At 59.4% G+C, this 14,307-nt stretch overlaps 1 protein-coding gene across 3 annotated transcripts in view; it reads right to left on the bottom strand.

Annotated features, from left to right (window-relative positions):
• Positions 1-11,998, bottom strand: part of EIPR1 (EARP complex and GARP complex interacting protein 1) — a 54,123-nt gene extending 42,125 nt beyond the window's left edge. Inside the window, exons 1-2 of one of the 3 annotated variants that reach the window (XM_059660616.1) lie at positions 11,824-11,997; positions 7,678-7,761 (exon numbers count right to left, since the gene is read on the bottom strand). In XM_059660616.1, the coding sequence (XP_059516599.1) occupies positions 7,678-7,761; positions 11,824-11,865 (126 nt within the window). In that variant the 5' untranslated portion in view covers positions 11,866-11,997. Of the gene's footprint in view, positions 1-7,677; positions 7,762-11,823 lie in introns of all 3 variants that reach the window. The other 2 variants (XM_059660618.1, XM_059660617.1) reach the window with 2 other exon arrangements.
• Positions 11,999-14,307: the final 2,309 nt, after the last annotated feature.

The following is a 14,307-nucleotide window of genomic DNA, read 5'->3' as shown; positions in this document are numbered from 1 at the left end:
GACCTCACGTGGTGTAGCAGCGACAGAAGCGAAGGCATCTGGAGTGTCGTCAGTGGTGTTCCTGCTCCGCTAACAGTGCACAGTCCGCACAACCAGCTTACTACGCTCCTCTCAGAGACAGGCGTGATGTCCCCGTGTTGTTAAGATGGCAACCACATCACACGGCCCGCCATTCCTGGTCCTAACGAGACGAGACCCCCCCACCCCCAAGCTCTGTGCCAGGTGGCTCACTGAGGCCGCAGCTCATGCCAGGGTGTCATCCAGGGCAGTGCAAATCGGCCCAGAGCCTCTGGAACCTGCTGGACGGCTGTGGGGAAAGGAGGGGGGCCTGGACGGACCAGCTCTACCCACTCCTCGGTGGGCATGGCACATCACCCCTCCCCCACAGTTGAGGACTGGGATGGGACTGTACACCAGTACACCTTGAACTTCTTTTAAAAAACCAGTCCAACAGCTGTCAACCCTCTGGTGCTAAAACATCTACATATATAAAAGGCTAATATGCTAAGTGTCTGACCATCTGACATGTCACTATGATGCACACTGACCACCAGGGGGCAGACGCTCAATGCAGGAGCTGCTGAGCTGCAGTGACTTGGCTGCAGTGGTTCTCGGGTGACACACCACGAAACCAGAGAGGAGGGAGCTCGATTCCTCGCGGGGCCGCGTGATTCCACCTTCAGCCGTGGGTTATGTTGTTGCTGGGGCACCGTCAGTCCTGAATCTGGTCACTGCACACTTGAGTCTGCATTCCACACCCTGTACAGCAGCAACTTTGCAGAGCGCCCTCTCGCACTCAGGGACCCCTCGGGGGAAGTCGGTTTCGGCCCGATCCCCACAGGCCAGATCAAGACACCCCACCTGCCGGAGGGACCCCGCTCACTCTGCAGGCGCCACGGAGGGACCGCGGGAGGTTGGCTCCAGGGCGTGTCTGGCCTGTCTCCCCCAGTCCCACCCCACCAGCCACGTTCTAATTAATTTCCTTTCAATGTGCACAAATCCGTGCACTGGGTGACTAGTTAATAATAATAATCACTAGAGGCCCAGTGCACGGACCCATGCACCAGTGGGGTCCCTCGGCCTGGCTTGTGGGGATCGGGCAGAAACCAGCAGTCTGACAACCCCGAAGGGTCCCAGATTGCGAGAGGGCGCAGGCCAGGCTGAGGGACCCCACCGGTGCATGAATCCATGCACCAGGCCGGTTTCAGCCTGATCCCTGCAGGCGAGGCCGAGGGACCTCACCAGTGCATGGCACCAGTGCTCCAGTCTATAATAATAAAAGCATAATATGCTAATTAGACCAGACGTCCTTCCGAACGACCTTCTGGACGAAGCTGGTGCTGGCAGCCAGGGGAAGGAAGGCCTACTCTTGCACGAATTTCACGCACGGGCCTCTAGTGTGCATGTAAGACCTTTGGTTAATCTCTGCCCGCCCCCCACCTCCCCCTTCCCTCTGAGACTCATCAGTCTGCTCCATGTTTCCCTGCCTGTGTGTTGAGCATCTGCCCCCTGGTGGTCAGTGAGCATCACAGTTACGGGTCGCTTAGGTTTTTATGTATATTAGTGTAGATACTGCATTTTACCTACTAAATGCAAAGTTAAACATGCTGTCTCCATGCTTTTCTGGATAAATTTTCGAGGAATTAAAATTATTTCCACTTTCACTCTCTTATCAATACTCCAAGCCAATGAGAAAGATAAAACATTAACTTCAAAAATAAACTTATACTAAGAAAACAATCGTGGGCCTGCACAGATTTCAATCAGAGAATGTTCGCCGCGGCGCTGATCACAGCAATGAAAACCCAGAAGTCCCCCAATGACCCGGGTAAGGAGGCTCAGCTAAGCTGCAGACCCGACGGGACGCAACGCATGCGCCACTCTGCGCGGTGAGAGACTGCGGTGCCGGACGGGCCATCGTCACTGAGGCATGAAGATAGGCTGGGCGAGCGGCCTGCATTCTGTGGACAGCAGGCACGTCCCCGTGACAGAGGACCTGGAAGTGACTGGTTCTCTCCTGATGGTGAGAGGACAGACGGACTCTCTCCTTCTTTGTGGTTTGTGCTGTTAACATTTAGCTCAACACAGACGTGCGTCACAGGCACAGGCTAACATGCGTTGCTCTGCCGTCAGGACAAGCGTTAAGTGCTATTTTTAGCAACATGCCCTTGACCCCGGAAGCCTCTGCACTCCATGCCTGCTACACGAGCCCGTGCTGCCCCGACACGTCCCCTCCCCTCACAGGGCCTGCATGGGATAGTAACCCCCAGGCCCCGTAGGGGTGGCTCTGGACTCAGAGCAGAATTCAAACTCCGCACTGCCGCTTATCGCCGTGTGACCCTGAAGACGAGCTGTGTGCTCCTGGGCCCCCGGCCCGCACTAGAACCACAGAGAACTGTCCTGTTGGAAAGGATATGCAGTCACAGAAACAAGCAACGCGACGAGAAGGCACCGGAATAAAGGCGAGTGGGGAAGATTGGGGCACAAAGGAAAGACCCATTCATGTCGGCCCAGAGGGCAGGGAGCACCTGTGCCGGCTGGGCAGTGCTCAAGCCGCGTCTGAGTTCTTTAACAACAGCTTATAACGCAGACCACGCTCACAGGCTGAGTCGGCACTGTCAGGGTTGTCAAAGTCAGTTCACCAGGCAGGGCGATGGACATCTAGGAGTGAGAGCGCTAGGATTCATGAGGAAGCAGGGCCCAGACCACAGCTGGGCATGGGAGTCCAGCCAGTCTTTCTGCTTCCTCTCTTATTGAACAAAGATAAAATCTTGAAAAAAAAGTGTTTAAAATTGAATATGAGAAGTCAAAAGCTTCCCTCTGCGGGACAGGTAAGGTCACCTCTGAGCAAGATGCTGCCTGGCATGGCCCTGCCCCCGGCTGGAAGGCTGGCTCACCCCCACAGCAGGTACCCCCTGGCCTCCCCCACCCCACCCCACCCCACCCCAGCTTTGGCCTCACCATTAACGCCCCTGCCTTGTCGTTCCTAACAAAACACCCCGCTGGCCTGGCCTTTCCTGAAGAAGACACGACAGTGCAGGCCGCAGGTCGCCAGCACCAGCCTCCTCACTCGGTCCCACGGCGGCGGCGGCCTCGGCACCACAGGCCATCGGGCCAGGAGGCCATCGGGGCCAGGAGGCCATCGGGCCAGGAGGCCATCGGGGCCAGGAGGCCATCGGGCCAGGAGGCCATCGGGGCCAGGAGGCCATCGGGCCAGGAGGCCATCGGGGCCAGGAGGCCATCGGGCCAGGAGGCCATCGGGCCCAGGAGGCCATCGGGCCAGGAGGCCATCGGGCCCAGGAGGCCATCGGGCCAGGAGGCCATCGGGCCAGGAGGCCATCGGGGCCAGGAGGCCATCGGGCCAGGAGGCCATCGGGGCCAGGAGGCCATCGGGGCCAGGAGGCCATCGGGCCAGGAGGCCATCGGGCCAGGAGGCTGGGTCCCGCGCTGATCCCGCCACGTCCTGGCTGAGTGACGCTGGGCGAGCCCTCACAATCTGGGCTCCTGCTGCAGCATTTGTAAATTCGGGGAACTGAGTCCTAAGATCCCTGTGACACAGAAACCGGTCCTTCAGCTGAGCCTTTAATGAGCGGTGACGGTTACATATGATCGAGCCCCTCGTCAGGCCACAGGAGGGCTACCACCCACCGTCCGGATCACAGGCTCTGCTGGAGCAAAGGCCCGCACGCCCACATCCCGTCCCTGACCCAGGACGCGCCCCCCCATTCCAGCCTCACCGTGCCGGCAAGGGCGGTTCTGGGAGCAGAAGGGGTGCAGTCCATCCGGGCCAGCCCCAGACAGCGTCTCGGGCAGTGCGTCCTGGCCACTGAGCGTGAGGGACGGAGAGAAATGTCAGAGCCCCTAAATCAGCAGGCCGTCCAGAAAAGTACAGGCGAGAGCGCCATGGGGTCTCAGCCGCGCTGCGGAGCCCTGGGTCCAGGCTCGCCGAGATCAGCCTCCTGGCGATGCTTCCATGACACAGGGCAATACATTCCGTCTCGTTAAGGGAGGGGGGGGGGGGGCGCGGGAGAAATGGAGGTCAGTGAGCCCGGCCGGGGGCCCCGGGCTCCGCTTCCCAGCAAGGGTGGCCAAGGACAGAACCTGCGGCAGAGGGGCGCCGTGGGGCAAAGCCGCCCTTCATCAAAATGCAAGCACAGGGCACCAGAGCTCACAAATCGGAGGGAAAGATTTACAGGCGGAGCTGCAGCGGGAGCCAGCTGTGCTGTCTTCCCTTGAGGGCCGTCAGCCTTTCCACAGCCGGGGCTCGTCAGGGCTGGGTGGAGAGGACAAGTCACACCTCCTGTGGCCAGCCTGGCCCTCCTCCCCCACCGGCATAGGAAACGGGTTTGCAACAGGCAGTGAAACCCGGGGGAAAGGACAGCGCAGAGGCCGACCCCTCCCACCTGAACCCCTGGTTCCCAGCCTCTGCTGAGCTTCCCCCACGGCCACGTGCACCCCCCCTCACGAAGGAGAGCCCAGGGACAGGCTCAGAAGTGCGCGTCCGCCCACCGGGAGCCTGTGCAAAACCAAGGGCACAGAAACAAAGGCTTCCCGCCACAAGGAGAGGCAGCCACTGTGACAGCGCCAACATTCTTCAGAAAACCGGGGCTGAGCTGAGTAGCAGCCCTTTCTAGGGAACTGATGGCTGCGGAGGAGCTGAGGCCCGAGGCACAGCCAGGGGCATCAGCCAGCACAGCCACCCTCCCCCGGAAGCCTGGAGAGCAGGAAAGAGGGGGCGGGGGTGGGGGGCGGAGATCCATGGTCACAGCTCCTGCAGCACAGCCAGACCTGAGCTGTCACCACCTGGCAGGGCCGGGCCTGGGCCTGGGCCAGCTGTCTGACCTTGGGACGTGTGGCTCCCGCACAGGCCCTGTCTGCGTGGGGGCTGCACAGACAAGCACAGCAAGTGCTCAGGGCACACGTGCTCAGGGCACACGCTCTAGGAAGTGCAGACTGAGGAGGGCAGGGTGTCTGAGTCACGGTCTGCCCCAGTCCGCTGGATCTCCTTGTGACTGCTCAGGGTCACCTTCCTCATCGGATTAGAAACGGGGTCAACGCCGCCGGTTCTGTCCACTGAGGCAGCAGGTGTGGGAATGGCCTGACCCGGCCCCAACCCTGACCTTGACCCCAGGGTCAGAGGCTCCTGCAGCTGCTTTCAGCTCTCACCTGTGTCCTGGAAGCCTGTGTTTACCTTCTGGCCTCAGTCAAGAGGGCCCCTGAGGGCCAGCACCCGGCTGTGCCCCCCACCACCCGCCACCAGCACCCGGGCACGTCCCCCCACCAGCACCCAGCTGTGCCCCCCTCACCAGCACCCGGCCATCCTCCTCCGCTCCACCAGCACCCAGCCACGTCCCCACTCCACCAGCACCCGGCCGTGCCCCCCTCACCAGCACCCGGCCGCCCCCCCCCAGCACCCGGCTGTGCCCCCCACCACCCGGGCACGTCCCCCCCCACCAGCACCCGGCCACATCCCCCCCCGAATCAGCACCTGGCCGTGCCCCCCCCACCAGCACCCGGCTGCCCCCCCCACCAGCACCCGGCTGTGCCTGCTCCAGGTGCGCCCCCAGTGCATCCTCAACACCAGCAGCTGGAGGACGACACGAATGAGGCTCCGGTGACCGCCCAGGAGCAGTGCAGCTCGTCCCCGCACAGGAGGGAACAGCCCAGGGAGCGGGTGCGGAGACGAGGCTGGTGACAACCTCTCCGCCATCACCATGCACTTGACAACCACAGACGACATCGCTGGGAAGCCCCTCTGCAGAGAGAAGCGGGGCTGCGAGGCTGTGCTCCCCCCACGGCTCCTCTCCCAGCCGCAGGCCGTTCCCGCCCAGCACAGGACACAGCGGCGCCTGCGGGAGCCCCTGCAAACAACATCTCGTGGGGGCGGAAAACACACTCACATACGCCGAAACCGGTTTGGCTCAGTGGATAGAGCGTCGGCCTGCAGACTGAAAGGTCCCGGGTTCGATTCCGGTCAAGGGCATGTACCTGGGTTGTGGGCACATCCCCTGTAGGAGATGCGCAGGAGGCAGCTGATCGATGTTTCTCTCTCATCGATGTTTCTGACTCTCTATCTCTCTCCCTTCCTCTCTGTAAAAAATCAATAAAACATATATTTAAAAAAACACACGTGAGAGGAAGAGGCACAGGAGAATAGCACAGGCCGTCCACAAGAGAAACACGCACGCTGCGTGTGGGGGGAAACCAGCCCCATGTGGGAAGGAGAACTGTGCTGTGTGCACCGGATGTGTCACATGTGAGAACTGGGTGTCGGGTGGTAGGAACCCATGTGTCACATGGGGAAACACACGTCTCATTGAGAGGGAGGCCCGTGTTGTGTGAGGCGTGAGGCTGTTTCCGGCAGCGCAGGGGAGCAGAGCAGGCGTGTGTGGCCACCCTACCCACCCCCCGCCCCGCTCCTGGCCAGGCTCCGCCCGGGAATGACCCCACCCTGAGGAAACAAGGCCACGGCCGGTGAACGCATTCCATCCTGGCCCAAGGCCTCGGCCAAAGAGCCACCTTCCCCTGATGCTGGGGCCAACGCCAACAGACCGAAGCGAGGGCGCTTCCCCTGGGTCCCGCGCCCCCTTGCACGTGCTGTCACCACGGCCACAGTGTCCGCATTCCCGCCGCCATCGCCCTGAGAGCGCAGCCCTGAGCAGGACGCATCTGCTCACGTTCCGAGGACCCGGCACACCCACCGCGAGGGGAGCCACCCAGCGCTTGCTGAGCGAACCGATGGAGCCCGTCCCAGCCATGCCCAGCGCCTTTCCTGGGGCAGCACGGGGACACGCAGGTCAGACGCTCTCGATACCTGTCCTTGGAACCCGTGTGCAGTCGTGAGACCATCCTTCCCGCCACCCTCGCGGGAAACGGACCAGGAGCTGGAGCACAGGCTGAGTTAGCGGCTCAGTGAGGACGCCTGAGGGACCGAGACAGGAGCAGTGGTCCCGCCAGCAAACAGCAGCACCGCCTGCTGGAGGGCAGGGGAGCGGCTTCCCCACAGGTACGTCCCTCTGACCCTCACACCGCGGCTGCACAGAGCGCTGACACCGGAGCCCATTTCCCGTGTGACCGTGATGGCGGGGCGAGGCCCATGTGTGTCACGTGTCCCCGTCAAGGACAGCGTCATCCCCACGTCACGGCGCCTGCGAGGTGCCGACCGTCCAGTGAGGAAGCGAAGTCCAGCAGGGGCAGTCCACCTGCTCAAGGCCACAGCCAGTGTCAAGCTGGGCCCTGAGCCCTGACCTCAGGAGTATCCAGCACGCTTTCTTCTAAAGTGGACAGTCCAGCCAACGCGCCCCTCCTGCAAGCCCATGGGGTCAGCTGGCCCGAGGCCTCCTCCAGGCCCAGAGGAGAGCGTGCTATGAGCAACGAGAGGTCGTCACTGGCCAGGGGAAGGGCTGATGGCTGATGCTGACCACAGGCCCCAGGCTGCTTCCCAGTCACTCACACAGTACGTCCTACGCAGCCACAAGAACGACCACAGCGGTGCCCACGGGAGGCATTTGAGTCACTAAACTCAACCCGCACCTACAGCAGGATGTTAACATCCCAATGAAAGTTTTCTTTTGTTCGTGTGGCATTGATTTCCTCAAATGTTGCTTGAAAAATCAAGAGCAAAATGGTCACCAAGTCAGAATAGGTTTAATGGACGCATCTGCCAGAAACAGTTACCTGATTGTCGTATTTCAGAGACTGTGTCCCGACCAGAAACCGGATGGCGTCCGTCTCTGCCGTCTGCGGGGTCAGCGCACGTGCCTGCGGGAGGAGCGCACACCATTACCACCCTGGGCTTCGGACGGCAGCTACCACCCGCTCACCGCCGCCCACTCCCACTGTGTGCATGGGAGGACTGTGAGTGGGCACAGCAGTTAGGCAGCGAAGATGTGAGTGTGTGTCAATAAAGCCGTAACTGTCAACAGCGACAGATTGGTTGAGCAGGTTTTTCTGCAACAGAACAGCAGACAGTGGCTCCAGCACGGCAGAGCAGGCGTGGTCAACCGAGGCAGAACGGCGACAGCCACAGAGCCCAGGGCGGCAGGGTCCTGCTCCGAACCTCGCATGGAGCGGGCTGTGCCAGCATCGGGAAACGAGCACTGTTCACGGAGTGGGCCCTGCCCGCGCCCTTCCTCCCACCGCAGCTGGAACAGGCCTGACCCCACCTCCTCCGGCCCATGGAGTCCTACAGGCTCTCAGTGCCTTGATCCATCCTCTTCAAGGCGGAAATGAGCGAAGCTGACAGCTGTCCTGACCACCGAGTCCGGGGCAAACCACAAGTCTCTACCGGAAAAGGTCCGGAGACGACAGGACACACACGGACCCGTGTTCCCACCTTCCTCCGAAGCGCCAATGGCGCAAAACCATCGACGGCTGAGATACCTCAGTGCCCCCAGGCAGACACGGCGGCGGCGCACCAAGGCCAGACGCCGGAGGACAAGCCCCTTCCTCCCCTCCGATGACCTAAAGGCGCTCAGGCCCCACAGCGGAGCTGCCCTCCTCGGCAGACGTGGCTGGACAAGTCCTGGAGTCTGAGATTTCTTTGCAAAGCTCATGATTCTTTATGCATCTATAGATCTGCCAAAAATGTGCATTCACATACACAGAATTTCATGTGTATCAGCAAATTCACTCTCTGAACCCTACCCGACCTAAACAAGCCGGCTTAGAGAAAGCGAGTCATGACGGAGGGTCCAGGCCGTTCCTGAGAGACACGCCCCAGCTCACTAGAGGCAGAAGCAGGACAGGCGCCCCCGTGTGGAGGAGACGATGACCGTGCTCGGGGCGTCAGACGCCGCCGAGGGGCAGGCCAGGGCGCAGGGCCCACGCGTGGGCGAGGAGGAACCAGGACACAGTGGGCTTCCTCCTAAGCCAGTGACGGCGAACCTTCTGAGCCCGGCGTGTCAGCGTTTTGAAAAACCCTAACGTAACTCTGGTGCCGTGTCACACAGAAACTTTTTGATATTTCCAACCATAGTAAAACAAAGACTTATATTTTTGATATTTATTTTACATACTTAAATGCCATTTAACAAAGAAAAATCAACCAAAACAATGCGCTCGCGTGTCACCTCTGACACGCGTGTGATAGGATCGCCATCACTGTCCCAGGCGCTGACGGAGCCGAGCACCACCTGAGCAGCAGCCGTAAGGCGCAAAACGCAGGTCTGCGCAGACCACGTGTTCAGGGGAAGCCGCCTTTGAGAAAACACCACAAGCCCAAACCACCTTGTCCTTCTCACACAGGAGACACCTTTTTAATCGAAGAGGAAAACCGTTCTTCTCCAGAATCTAAGCTGCATCTTTAAAATACAGTGAAACTCACAAAAGTGTAACTGAAGACCTTTCTAGTACATTATTGGGTAAAATTACAAAAATAACTTCACTCTGGCCATGTTGGTGACAGAGCGATACCCGCGTCTGTGATTCTGCTTCTTTGACTGAAAAATAAAATGGCCTTCCCACGTGCAGTCGTAGCGACGGTCTGAGGGGTTCCAATGACCCTAATTCAGTAAGACGGAAGTTTCACCGTGTAATAGGTCACCAAAATGTCCCTGACTTATCTTGGCTCATCCTCACAATCCAACGAAGCAGACAGGAAGGCAGGATGGACGTACCTCCACACAGAAGACACTGAGGACCAGGGAGGGTGACCGACCACCAGTCACACAGCTGAGAGACCAGAACCCAGACCCCCAGCCTAAGGCCAGTTCTCTCTGTTACAGAAAGCAGGGAGCTGGTAGCACAGGGAGGCATCTGTCTATCTGGTTACGTTGGACCACAGGTTCCCTTGTTAGAATTCCTCTAGACCAGGGATGGCAATCCTATCACACGCGTGTCAGAGGTGACACGCAAACTCATCTTTTTGGTTGATTTTTCTTTGTTAAATGGCATTTAAATATATAAAATAAATATCAAAAATATAAGTCTTTGTTTTACTATGGTTGCAAATATCAAAACATTTCTATATGTGACACAGCACCAGAGTTAAGTTAGGGCTTTTCAAAATGCTGACACGCCGAGCTCAGAAGGTTTGCCATCACTGACCTAGACGCCTGGTGCACGAAATTCGTGCCCTCAGGAGGGGTCCCTCAGCTCGGCCTGTGCCCTCTCGCAGTCTGGGAGCCCTCGGGGGATACCTGACTGATGGCTTAGGCCCACGCACAGGGAACGGGCCTAAGCCGGCAGTGGGACATCCTTAGTGCTGCCACGGAGACGGGAGAGGCTCCACCCCCACGGCTGCGCTCACCAGCTGTGAGCCCAGCTTCTGGCTGAGCGGCATGCCCCCTGTGGGAGCGCACTGACCACCAAGGGGCAGCTCCTGCATCAAGCATCTGCCCCCTGGTGGTCAGTGCAAGTCATAGCGACCAGTCGTTCTGCTATCAGGCCGAAACCAGCTCTCTGACATCCCCCGAGGGGTCCTGGATTGTGAGAGGGCACAGGCCAGGCTAGGGACCCCAGTGGTGCATGATCGGGGCCAGGGAGTGACGTAGGAGGGCTCCAGAGCGTGTCCAGCCCATCTCACTCAGTCCCAATCTGCTAGACCCCAGCAGCAAACTAACCTACCAGTTGGAGCGTCTGCCCCCTGGTGGTCAGTGCAGGCCATAGCGACCGGTCGACTGTCTGCCCCCTGGTGGTCAGTGCACGTCACTGCAAGGGGTTGAGCAGCCTTAGCATATCATTGGCATATTATGCTTTGATTGGCTGAACGGCCAACCGAATGACAGGACACTTAGCATACTAGGCTTTTGTTCTATAGGCTTATATAGGATAGGCTGTGTCTTGCCCAGTTTTCCAAAGGAAAGCCATGGCCTTCGTCCCAGAGCTGTCTCCTCGCCTGCCATCACCACTGAGTGAGCCCAACCAGTAAGAGGCGACGGAGACGCCGAGTCCAGAGCCCAGCAGGGACGAGCTGTGGGAACTGCCGACCAGGTCTCCTCGGCCGCAGGAGGCCCCAAACCGGGGCCTGAGTCTGAACTGAGTGCACAGATGCTTCACCACGAGGCCCCTCTCTGCCCGTCCCTTCCTCCTTCTACTCTCTAGGGACTAATGGGAAAGCGTCCTTGTGAGGATTAACAAACACACACAGCCCAGCTGGTGCGGCGCAGTGGTTGTGTCTGCCATGGACCAGGCAAACACGGGAGGATGGGAACCCTTTGGGGAGGACACGGGACAATGGGACCCTTTGGGGGGGGGACACAGGACGATGGGACCCTTTGGGGGGACACGGGAGGATGGGACCCTTTGGGGGGACACGGGACGATGGGAATCCTTTGGGGAGGACACGGGACGATGGGAACCCTTTGGGGGGACACGGGCGATGGGACCCTTTGGGGAGACACGGGATGATGGGAACCCTGTGGGGGAACACGGGACGAAAATGAAACAGGGCGTCCGTGGGACGCAGGCGACCTCCGAGCAGCCCGTGCTTCGTCCCCACGCGTATCTGAGCTTCCCACGCGCCGGGTCACGCAGGACGTCAGCCCGGGAGCTGGTGCGGGTCCGCGGGGACGCCCGTCCGTCCTCCCGACTCGGGGAGACGTGGCTGCCGGGACTGAACGACGGGAGGAGCCAGAGCTCCGCCGCCGGAGCCCGGGCGCCGCAGGAACAGGGACCGGGCGAGTGCGCGGGGTCGCGGGGGAGCATGAGGCCGCGCCAGCGCCGGGACCGCGGAGTGAGGTGGCGAGGCTGTCGCGCTTCCCGGCCGGTCCCCAGGCGACCAGGTCCTTCGGCCCCGCATCCCCGGCCCCTTGGCTGCCAGGGAGGCGGGGACCGCGCCGGCCTCGCTCCGCACACCCGGACGCGCCGGCCGCGGGGACCCACCTGGAATTCCAGCCCGTAGATCACCGGCGCGTCGTCCTCCATGCTGCCGCCCCCCGCGGGTCCCGAGAGCCGGCGCGCCCCCTGCGCTGCGCTAATAGGTTCCCTGCCGCGCGCCGCGCGCCGCAACCAGACCCTTTCTGATCCGCCGCGGCCTCCGTAGGGCTCACTTCCTGTGTTTTTCTGTCGCGTCATCGAGACGCTCCTCGCCGGCGGCCAATGGCGGCAGGACCCGTGTGGTGCGCGTGCGCACCGGAACCCATCCGGGCTCTCCTCTCTGCTGGCCCCGAGAGGCCGGGTTGGTGGGCGGGGCGTCGGCTGGGGGCGGGGCCTCGCCTGGACGGTGCTACCCCCATCTCGCCATTAGGGGCCGCCAGAGCGTCTCCTGCGGGAAGGCCCATGCTCCCTCATCCCAGCACTGAGCACCTGGGGCAGGGGCACTGTGCTTTGTTATCATTAGTACTTTCCCGAGCGAGAGGGCAAGTGCATCCCATCCACTGCCGTGAACTTCTTGGCTCCAACCTTAAGAGTAAGGAATCATACTTCCAAAAAAAAAAAAATCATACTTCCATTTACCGATGAGCTGCGGCCGCGCGGGCAGCCAGGATTCCTGGGGCAGCTAGGATGCGTGGAGCAGCTAAAGGAAGAAAAAGAAGAAAGAAATGGCGGGGTCTGGTTTGGTGTTTGGCTCAGCTGTATTCCAGCACCTAATGAGTGACATGACGTGCCTGGTGAAGTTAAGCCTAGATCAGTGGTTCTCAACCTTGGCTGCACATTCGAAGCACCTGGGAATCTTTTTAAAATCCTGATTTCTGCCGAACCGGTTTGGCTCAGTGGATAGAGCGTCTGCCTGCGGACTGAAGGGTCCCAGGTTTGATTCCGGTCAAGGGCATGTACCTTCGTTTCGGGCACAGCCCAGTAGGGGGCCTGCAGGAGGCAGCTGATCGATCTCTCTCCATTGATGTTTCTAACTCTCCCTCTCCCTTCTCTGTAAAAAAATCAATAAAATATATATAAAAATGAAAAAAAATAAAATAAAATCCTGATTTCTGGGCCTCATCCTCCGGAAATTCTGTTTCTTTGTTACTAATGTTGTGGCCCCACCCCATCACAAAGAAACAGACTTTCCGGGGGATGAGGCCCAGAAATCAGGATTTTAAAAAGATTCCCAGGTGCTTCTAATGTGTAGCCAAGGTTGAGAACCACTGGCCTAGATGGATATTTGCTGGGTGAATGAGGGGATCTGGGTACCACTGTGTTATTAGTACTGACTAGAGCAGTGATGGCGAACCTTCTGAGCTCGGCGTGTCAGCATTTTGAAAAACCCTAACTTAACTCTGGTGCCGTGTCACATATAGAAATTTTTTGATATTTGCAACCATAGTAAAACAAAGACTTATAATTTTGATATTTATTTTATATATTTTAATGCCATTTCACAAAGAAAAATCAACCAAAAAAATGAGTTTGCGTGTCACCTCTGACATGCGTGTCATAGGTTCGCCATCACTGGACTAGAGGCTCGGTGCACGAAATTCGTACATTGGGGGGGGGGCGGCCCCTCAGCCCAGCCTGGTCATCTCACAGTCCAGGACCCCTCGGGGGATGTCTGACTGCTGGCTTAGGCAGGGATTGGGCCTAAGCCGGCAGTCAGACATCCCTCTCACAGTCTGGGGCTCTTGCACTCCAGGACCCCTTGCTCCTTACCACCCGCCTACAGCAGAGGTGGCAGGAGGGGCTTCCGCCACCACCGCAGCACTCGCTAGGTGAGCCCGGCTTCTGGCTGAGCAGAGCTCCCCCTGTGGGAGCGCACTGACCACCAGGGGGCAGCTCCTGCATTGAGCGTCTGCCCCCTGGTGGTCAGTGCAAATCATAGCGACTGGTCGTTCCACCGTTCGGTCGATTTGCATATTACGGTTTTATTATATAAGATAGGATAGGATGTTGTAGGTAGATAGATGGGAGCAGAGCAAGGACGATGGGCCAGGTACAGGTCACCAGGGCGGAACTCCTGGACACCTAGTGATGAGAAAGAACTGGTAGCACAGATATTGGAGATAATCAATTCAAGACCATGCCCCTAGGACTGCTCTCCACCCTAGAGAGCCTCGGGTCATGCAGGCGGGATTTCCCCGGCCTTCTGTCCTCTTGCACTCGGTTAGTCAGGTGGTAGACCCCCACCCATAGATGACAACAGGGAGAGGGGCTGGAGGAAAGCCCCACCTAACTTCCGTGCAAGGACAGGTCAGTCTGAAGAAAGCAGTGAACCCCCCCCCCCCCCCCGCCCCAGGCTTTAAAAGGAATCCTAGCCATTCCCCAGGGCAGCTCTTTGAGCAGCCGCTCGAGATTTCTCTTCGAGTGTCCTTTCTCTTCGCTCAAATGGTTCGTCTCTAGCGAGTTTGGTTCTTGGCTCTGAATTCTTCTCTTAGCCGGAACCCAAGCAGGAGGTTGCTGAGCCCCGTTTGGTCTGACCCCGCCGGTGAGACG

Source organism: Myotis daubentonii, chromosome 12 (genome assembly GCF_963259705.1).
Source record: "Myotis daubentonii chromosome 12, mMyoDau2.1, whole genome shotgun sequence".
Lineage (NCBI taxonomy): Eukaryota > Metazoa > Chordata > Mammalia > Chiroptera > Vespertilionidae > Myotis > Myotis daubentonii.
Note: the sequence above shows the minus strand (reverse complement) of the source record. Positions and strands in the feature narration are given on the sequence as shown.